This window comes from Alligator sinensis, unplaced genomic scaffold (genome assembly GCF_000455745.1).
Source record: "Alligator sinensis unplaced genomic scaffold, ASM45574v1 scaffold442_1, whole genome shotgun sequence".
NCBI classification, from domain to species: domain Eukaryota; kingdom Metazoa; phylum Chordata; order Crocodylia; family Alligatoridae; genus Alligator; species Alligator sinensis.
In genome coordinates this window covers 5,086,153-5,095,671 of record NW_005841829.1, presented here as the reverse complement: position 1 = coordinate 5,095,671, position 9,519 = coordinate 5,086,153, and the positions used below count along the sequence as shown (strand labels likewise).

At 43.5% G+C, this 9,519-nt stretch overlaps 1 protein-coding gene across 5 annotated transcripts in view; it reads left to right on the top strand.

Moving 5' to 3' along the window:
* CTTN (cortactin) overlaps positions 1 to 5,194 on the top strand; it is a 32,774-nt gene extending 27,580 nt beyond the window's left edge. For 4 of the 5 annotated variants that reach the window (XM_025197723.1, XM_025197582.1, XM_025197770.1 and 1 more), the window contains 3 exons: positions 970 to 1,156; positions 2,651 to 2,722; positions 3,411 to 5,194. In XM_025197723.1, coding sequence (XP_025053508.1) covers positions 970 to 1,156; positions 2,651 to 2,722; positions 3,411 to 3,547 — 396 coding nt within the window. In that variant the 3' untranslated portion in view covers positions 3,548 to 5,194. The remainder of the gene's footprint in view (positions 1 to 969; positions 1,157 to 2,650; positions 2,723 to 3,410) is intronic. The other variant, XM_025197623.1, reaches the window with a different exon arrangement.
* The last annotated feature ends 4,325 nt before the right edge of the window (positions 5,195 to 9,519 follow it).

Below are 9,519 nucleotides of genomic sequence, written 5' to 3'. Positions count from 1 at the left end.
GGAGGAGTGGGCGGAGCCGTCGGAGGTCTCCCCCCCCACAGTCCTTCCCCCCTCCTCCAGACCCCCCGACCTCTTACTTACCAGCACTGGAGCCCTGGTGCTGAAACACACGGCCTGGCTAGCCGCGTGTTTCAGCACCAGGGCGAGGGGCAACCATAGAGACACTCTGGCAGCCAGTGTGTCTCTATGGAGGACTCAGCCTCTGGTTGCCTCAGGGCACGGTCAGGGACTGCCTTGCCCTGCTTTTTTATACTTCATTTTTTTTAGACCCCTGGATATCCAGGGGTCTAATTTTCTTCCCGCGCTGGAAGCTCAAAGGGGTTTGAGGCGGGGCAAGAGACATGTGCGCGCTCGTGTGGACGCGCCCAATATGTTTCTTTTGCTCCTAGTGGAAAAATGTGTTTGTGTAGGTAATGCCAGGTAAAACATTGTCTAAGCTAATAGTTAGAGTTCAGCCTTATAGGGCAAATTTGAGATCATCTTTGTTTAATGCAACTTTCATTTCTGTTGAAGTATAAGCTATAAAGGTAATGTACTTGAGGAATAAGCAAAAAACAGTCTACTAGTGAGAAATGGGCTTTTGGTTCTAGGTTGTAAACTAGTTAAGGCAGCAGTTACACCGTGAACATGATACTAGATATGTGCGTTTTGTCTCCTTATACCTAACGCACCTGTTGAAGTGTTGTCTAGGAGCATTCAAGTATCATATTTATTAATCCATAACCACAGTTATCCCAGTCTAACTCTGTCTTAATATAAGTGGCTGTTCTGTTTGATTTTTAATCATATTTGCAGTGACATAAAAGCAGTGTGTGTATGGTAGTCAGTTGTCAAAATTCAGCTAAATGTTTCTCTGTGGCATGTGTGTGGAGGCATGGTGTCTAGGAACTCCCCTTCTGCAGTATTGAAGACACCTAGCTAGAGAGGCTTCCTATAAGTCTCTGACAAACTTTACCTTTTATCTTCTAGGATGCAACTTCATATGAGGCAGAGCCTAGCTTCAAAAGTTCTAGCACAGCATATTCAGCTGTACATGAGCCAGAATCCAGCTGCAAAGCTGAAGAATCAGACTACCAAGAAGCTATCAGTCAGCGGGAGCCAGAATATGAACCAGAGACAGTCTATGAAGTAGCAGGAGCAGACCTCTATCAAGCAGGTAGTGATCTTATTTTTAACTTTAGGCTTTTAACATTGGTGTGCCTTCAGCACTGGTATAGTTAATAACTGTGCAGATATCTCCTTCCAGTTTGTGGACAGTAGCTTAATCTAAGTGCTCTAGCTTTTTTTGTTTCTTTGTTTTTGAAATCTTCTACTATAGCATTAAAAGGATAATATAAGGTGATAAGTGGGTTAACTTGCTAATGTTGAAAATCTAATGGGGAAGGATTGTGATTTAATGGTAAATTGACTATACTGCAATTTAACATACAGCTCTTGACAGATGTTTAGAGAGAGCCAGACTTCTGCTTGTATGTTATATAATTCATATTTGTTTGGAGAAACATACAAAGGTAGATTTCAAATAAAGGCATATCAAGTTAGAACTGGAGAAACAGTTTAACATTTACTTTGTCCACTCATAGGTTTTAAAAGTAAGCATTGAAAGCACTAATTTTTGGCTGTATTGGTCATGTAATGCACAAATCTATACCTAGTGCGAGTCTAAGGGTATCACACAGATTCAGTTAAAGGCACAATGGGATCTGATCCACAAACCCAACAGTTGCACCTTCTACCATGCCACACATGCATGGTAGGAAGTGCGATTGTGGAATCAAGGATCAGATCTTAATTTTGTGTTGGGGCAGGGGAAGCCCAGAAACATGACCCTTGGCTCTGGAGTTCCCACAGCTGAGAGTGCCAATCAGCTGCCTGGTACACCCAGCCTCAGAAGCTCCAGTGAGCTCCTGAGGCTGGGTGCACTAGTCAGCTGATTGGCTGGCCATATGTTTTAAGATGCAAAGGGAACCAGCCACAAAGTTATTACATATAATTTGTGTTATAACCTTGTAGCTTATTCCCTGTTTTATTGTGCCTTTAATTGCATGAATGTGTGCCCAAGTTGCTACTTAACCAGTGATTCAGTGGTTAATCACATCTTAAGTGTAACACCTGCCAGGGGCCTAGGAATATGCATCCCTCTATTCCTTGCTGGTCATGCTCCAATCTTGATTTACTATGTGAGAGAGGTTAAGATTTTCTTTAAAAAAAAAAATCTGCATGTAAACATAAAACCTAGCTCTGATTTTTCTTTTTTTCCTCTCCCTCCACTTACTTCTGTCCTGTGACACTAAAACTTTTCTTCAAATATTTCTGAAGCTTTCTTGAAGTTCTATCATTTTATACAGCAGCTTTCCAGAACCAACCAGTGGGGCATCATTTTGTGTCCTCTTGAGTTCCTATCTGTAAGAGCTGCTTCTTTCACTTCTGCTCTTAATTTGGTGTAAAAATATCAAAGATGACAAGCAAGATCAGTATGACCAAAATTTTCTGGATGCAAACTGTACCAGTTGACTAACTTGTTCCCATACTTCAGTCTATGGTCCAAACTGCTATGGAGCTGAGGGAGGAGAGTGCCAGCTACACTAATTAGGGCTTTATGTAGAAAAAATATAATGCTGAAAAGCATGTCTTGTCTTACTCTCTTCAGAAGAAAATGCTTATGATGAATATGAAAATGAACTTGGAATTACAGCCATAGCCCTCTATGACTATCAGGCTGGTAAGTAAAGCTCTTGCCCCTTAGTTATCTTTTGAAGAGCCAGTGTGCCTCAACTGCTCTGTCTTGATCCCTTTGCACACTGATGCAAAATGGGCATAAAAAAAAACTGAGCACATTAGGCACTTGGTAAGTTTTTAGTCAATCAGTGCCTAGGTCACTGTAAAAGGAGGGCCAATTCTCATGCATAAATGTTACTGTAAGTTCTTAGGCCTTATGGCCATATAGCTTAGGTTTTCCCCGCTCAGAATACATCAGTTTTATCTTATGATAATATTACAGCACTACAATAACAATATTCTGTTGGGGTTTTTTTTGTTGGTTTGTTAAAGTCCTTTGCTGTTTTGGGTAGCGGTTACTGTAATAAATTAATAATGTAAACAGTGTCCAGTGGACTTGAGCTGAATACCTCCTGCCTTTTGTGAGGGTGAGATATTGCCACCATAAAAATACAAAGGAAGCTCTTTGCACCCAGGAACCTTTTGATTATCTCCATCTTGTACCCTGTTTTTAATGCTCCCTGTTTGTCTGGTAAAGAGAGGAAGGTGATAAGTTATTAAGATTCCTCTGTGCAGTTCCCCTTTTGAATCATTTACTATTACTAGAAATAGCATGAACAAGAAGAAAGCTGACTATGGTAATAACTCATGTGATAAACATAAACTTATGGCTTCTTCCACTCTCTTCTCAGCGGGCGATGATGAAATTTCCTTTGATCCAGATGACATCATCACGAACATTGAAATGATTGATGACGGGTGGTGGAGGGGAGTGTGCAAAGGCAGATATGGGCTGTTTCCAGCTAATTATGTAGAGCTGAGGCAATAGATAACATTGTCTACCAGTTATGCCTTAATGCCATAGTCAGTATACCTGATTTATTACACTACAAATCATGCTTTTTTGATGAGGGAGGGGTATATACATATTGCTTTTATATTTAATACTTTGCTGATGCTTTTTAAAATGTTTATGCCACAGAAGTTGCTAATATATTGTAACTCTTATGTTTCTCACTCAAGCCTCTTGTTATGATTTTCATGCATTTGAAATGTTTCTTCTTCTTTGCCAAATGGAGCAGTTGTCATAAAATGCCATTTCAAGGACTATTAGCTGTCTGTCATAATGATGCATGTTTTACTCAAGTGAACAGATTTACCTAGTGATTTAAGTCTAGTTAGTCTTCCATTAAATGTTGTTGTCAGATTAAAAAAAATATCATGGCTATGCAGATTATTGCATTTTGCCTTATGTAGGGGGACACCTGTATTTCCATATAGTGCTTGGAAAAAGGAAGGAGAGATTGTGGATGTTGCAGGTAATGATAATTATCTAACTTGGAATATTCGCCAATGGGTAGAAAATTTATTGTATTGATCTTATGATGGAAACGGTCCAGTGAATTCTTTCACTTTCAAAGTGATATCTCTTGGATTTTATGTGGATTTTTCTGGTCTCGCTCTCCATCGTTTTTTTTCCCACTCCACAGAGGCGGCCCCAGACATTCTAGCATTGGGCTCTTGCTAATCTCTTCATTATTTGTCCTCCTTCCTCTTTCCAGAAATCCCTTTTTCCTTTCCCTTCTCCTACCCTTTTTTAATTGCTTCAGAAGTGTTGAGTCATCCAGAGTGATGCCCAACTTTTTTAAGGAACCCTAAACTGGCATCCATATCTACCACCATCTACAGTAGCAGTTTTGCTGCCTTACAATAAAGGCAGTACCATGCTGCTATACTGCATTGTATACACAAATATTCTTTTGTCCATACAGTGAAGCAGGCAGGCCTGCTGTGCAGTAATCATGCTATATAACCATACTTCAGTCAAGGAATTTTAACACAAAATATTTAAAACCCTTCTAGATAATCGCCACTTGAGACAACTGTGCTCTTTATATGTTCAGCAGAAACTGCCAGTAAGATTTCTACTAAATATTAGAATTGATCCAGGGTTTTTTTGGTGGGTTTTTTTTTGCCAAAATATAAAATAATGTCCTTGTCACTTTAAAAATGGTTGATTTCACCTCAAATGTAGGGTCCCTACCAAAGATACCAAGTTGCATCTAATAATTCATGTGTTAAATGTGTGTACTGTCTGTTTCTACCTTCTGGTCAACATGAGAATGACAGGGCAGAACTGGCAAAGCAAGAAGGCAAAGATGTTATACAAACTGAACATTTGGACCAATGGAATATAGAATTTCTTGTATGAAATGGCAAAACGTATAGTTTAGGAAGAAAGCATTACATTGAAATCAAGTATAGGATGGTTGGGACAATCCTTAATGAATGTCATATGTATGTCATAATAATATATATTTTTTTCTTCCCATGGTTTCATTTGTGTTGTATTTGCATTAATAGAATTGGGTTGGGTTTTATATGCAGTTTATTTTATCCAATTTTGCATAGAACCACCTCATAGGGGATATGATTTTTTGTAAATTAAATATTCAAATAAACTTTTTGAACCATTTGCATGGAATATGTTTGTGTAATTAAGTTGGCAATGTTGAAGTTTCTGTTAAGAGACTCTCACTGAATACTGGTTAATTAACAGGAATGCTTATGTGATGCCCAGGTATAACAGTGCTGGAGACCCATATAAATCAGTGTCCTATTGGGTTGTTACTGCCTTCTGAACACTTTCCTGCCTTAGTGTTTCACCAGGTTCTCTTCTCTGCTCCCACCCTCCTGTGCAAATGTTTAGGTCAAAAAATACTGAGCCAGACTCTCAATACCAGCTCCAGTCTCATATTCAGGCACCTCAGTGACATAACCTTATTTTGTTTCTGTGGCTGTTCTCCTAAAACAACTCCCATTTGAGAATGAAAGTTATGCTACTGGAAGCTGCAGGGCAGTGAGCTGATCTAAATATTGGATCCTTAACTGTTAATGCAATAAAACTTTACAGGTAAAAAATAAATTCTCTTGTTCCATTTGCTGTACATTTTAACTGGCTGCTCAAGAACAGCTGTTGCTTGAATCTTTTACAACCATGGGTTTACCTGGGTAAAAGCAGGCATCTACTAATGTGCTTGAAGCAGTCGTTTGCCTGGTCTTTTGACCTAAATCACAAAGATTTTGCATATCTGCATTGTAAGAAACTAAAATAAAATAAATTCCTCCCTCCCCCAAGTCACCAAACACCTAAAAATATGTAGTGGCAGTTAAATGTGTGTTTCTGCAGAAATGATCATCATTTAAAGGATGACACTGTTGTTAAGGTGTGGACCTAACATTCCTTTGAGATGAATGAGGAGGCGTGTCTCAAACTTTACTTCAAGCTATCTACTGAGGTAGCAAGATAGCACAGCATTTGTTTATGCTGAGGAGCCTAAACCCTTATTGGTTTTCATGGCAGTTTAGATGACTAAATACCTCTTGAGAACGTGGGCTTTGCTTAAGCCTATAAAGGTTTTCTTTACAATTCAAACAGGTAAGAACTTTTAAAACATTTTTCTTTTACTCTTTACATTCTACTGTCAGCTTAATAGCACAGAGAGGGCACTGTAACTGGGTCTTAACATGTGCAGGGTTCCTTATATATGCGACAGATGTAGTCATTACGAATTCATACTTATGAAATACAGATATAATTATTAGAAACTAACACATACAGCAGTTATTTTGGAAGTTCTCTAGCAGTTGTGGCCTGGTGTGGGAGCTAAGGATCCTAGTTTAAGTGCTAACTTTTAAATTTGTTATAGCATGAGCTAGCCTTTTGGGGTATTTATACATGTTCTTCAGGAATGCATGTGGGGTTGGAGAACTTTAATTAGAGCAGCTCTGAGAACTGCTCTAATTAAGGCGCCTGGTGCATCTCGTATATCAGTGTCCCTATGCTGAAAAATGATGGCTGAGGGTGCTTTAAGTAAAGCTCATTGAATGAGCTTTAAAGCACCCCCTCCACCATTTTTAAGTGCGGGGATGTTAATACATGAGACTCTGGAGTCTGCTGCAGCAGTTATTACCTCACTCCAGCAGACTCGACTAATTGAGTCTGCTCTGATGCGCTGTAATTATACCGCGTTGGAGCAGCCTTGCTGCATGTGTATAGGAGCCCATGAAGGCCAGGCAGTTGGGGTCAGGGCTCAGCTACACCTGTGTCAGGCATAACTTGCTTCACCAGGTGCTGGAAATGAACAGTCACATGACAAAAGGGAGTGGATGTCCGAGAGCAGGCCTAGAGAAGTAATAAGAGTAGCCCGTGTCTCAGTCAGATAACCAATCAGAAAGAGTATAAGGAAAACAGCCCTTGGAGTCCTATCTATAAAGCAAAGGAGAGCAACCATCTGGTCAAGGAGAACAAGAGTCTGTTCAGGGAAATGGAGATGGGGCACAGGAGACTAGAGAGGCAGAATGCACAATTATTTAGCATTTCCCAAAGCAGAGAGTCCAAGGAAGAAGGTGATGAGCATGAGTTCAGCCCTGTAAGGTGGCAACTCCTGCTATCAATGGAAGGCTTGAGAGGCTGTTTATAGTGCTACCCACCAAAGTGAGACAGTGACCTCTGTGTCGCAGGGCACCTTGGTGCTCTGCTCCTAAAGAGTGGAAACTGCCAGGGAGAGCGCCCTGGCAGGACATAACGAGCACAGCTGCGGGTTGCCCGGGGCAACCAGGAAGTCAGCTGACCGGAGGGGGCAGGGCTTGGCCCTCATAAAGCCCAGGGCTGAGGCCAGGCTGGCAGTTCTCTGCCAGCAGCCAGAGAGGCAGGAGCTTCCTTGGCCAGGATGTGGGAAGAAGCCTGATTGCAAGTACAGCTCATGATAGCTCTGGAGGCGTGAGCAATGATGCTAAGTTATAGCCAGGCGACTTCTGTTGTTATAGCCAGAGGGCGTGTGTTTGAGTTATAGCCAGGAGGCTCGAGTTTGTGCTGTTACGTTTTACACCGGTGGCTAGGGTGAGGCTATAAGGGGTTGGAGGAGGCCTCAGGGGGAACCCCCAGCGATGTGGGGACCCCGGTGCCAGGGAGGGTGCAGTGTACTCATTGGGGACTCACAACAAAGTGTGAGGACCCCGGCGCCAGTGAGGGCGTAGTATCCTTAAAGGGGCCTCACAGCGGAGCGTGAGGACCCCGGCGCCCAGGAGGGCGCAGCATACGGGGTGTATAGACCCCAGCCCTAGAGAGGGGCACTTTTGAGAAACCCAGGCGTGGGTGTGGTGAGCCCCAGAGAGGGGACCGTATTGAGTAGCCCAAGTTGGGCACGGCGAGCCCCAGAAGGGGGGGTCGCACTTCTGAGAAGCCCCATTGTGGGTGTGGCAAGCCCCAGAGAAGGGGTACTACTGAGAAGCCCCAGGGCGGACATGGCGAGCCCCTGTGGAAGGCAGAGTACTGCGGTAAACCCCGGCGAGAGGGGGTAGTGGTGCGGTGAGCCTGGGAGAAAGGGGGTAGCAGTGCGGTGGACCCGTGAGTCAGGTGGCGTAGCCGAGAAGTCCCAGAGTGGGCACAGAAGTCCCCAGGAGAGGGGCGGTGTTATAGAGAGGTCCCCAGGAAAGGGGCGCTGGTACAGAGAGCCCCAGGAGAGGGGTGACATTACAGAGACGGCCCAGAGTGGGCACCGAGAGCCCCGGGAGAGGGGCAGCATTAGAGGAGTGCCCCGAGAGGGGGCGGTTAGACTGAGAAGGCCCAGTGTGGCCGCAGAGAGCCCTAGAAGTGGGCGGTTTGATTGAGGAGGCCCATAGTGGGCACAGGAGGCCTGAGAGACGGGCAGTGTATCTATAGAGACAGACCAACGTCCATCCCATCTGCGAGGCTTGGGACGTGGTATCAGGTATGGTTGGAGCCACGCATAGCCCATAAGGCTAGGGTGCCTGGGAAGCACCCATCATACAGGGAGACCCCCGGTGGGTCTGGGAAAACACGGGTTCAGAGGTCCCAGCTAACCGTGCCCAAGGAGACGTGAGGCAGCCTCCCATCTTTACCTAAACATCAAAGACGTGGCAGGTGAGAATCTGAGGGTGCCCTTGGGCCGACTTGGCACGGAAGAGGGGGCCTTAAAGAGATCACGGCCCTCCTGTAGGACCCTGCTGTGACACTCTGAAAATGTGGAGGCTCCAAGAAACAAATTGGAAGATAAAAGAAAGAAGACAGATGCACCAACCTTAAGGCCTGGATGCAAGAGTCTGATGTGCTTATTTCAACCCCAGTATTGCAGAAGGGATGGACATTATATGATTTGGCAGGAAGGCAAAGTCACCTCTATAACAGAATCGTGCTGTAGGTTAGAGCACCAGAGGCAGCAGCCAGGCTCACAACCAAAGAAGATAGGTCTGTTACATACTGAAATAGTGAGAATGGCTGTACACTTAAGTCTGTTTATGCAGCTGCAGTTGGTTCCTGGTTTGCAGCTCCCAGTTCCTCATTCAGTGTCTCTTTCAACAATTATATATTTGTTAGCAATGTATGAGAAGCTAAAGAGTTAGAGAGCAACTGATGGCAGAAACGCCAATCCAAGTGATGAATAAATTGATAAGTTAGTTGGATCTCATTGTACTAATGGCTAGTAACTTCAATGACACAAAAACCAGCACGGTTTTTAAAAAAAATAACTAGTGAGGTTCATCTTGAAGGAAGAACTGACAAATGTATACCTGGATTGTCTCAACATTCAGGGAAAACAAGATGCTTCTGATAACGATATATATGGTATTTTCTTGAATCCAAGACAAGGTTTTTCCCCCATTGAACATGGAGGGGGGGAGGGAAGCCCCTCACCTTGGATTTGAGTGTGAGGCAGAGGTGGGGCAGGTAGTTGCTGTGGCCCTGGCCTGCAGCTGCAAACCATCCCATTCCCCTCC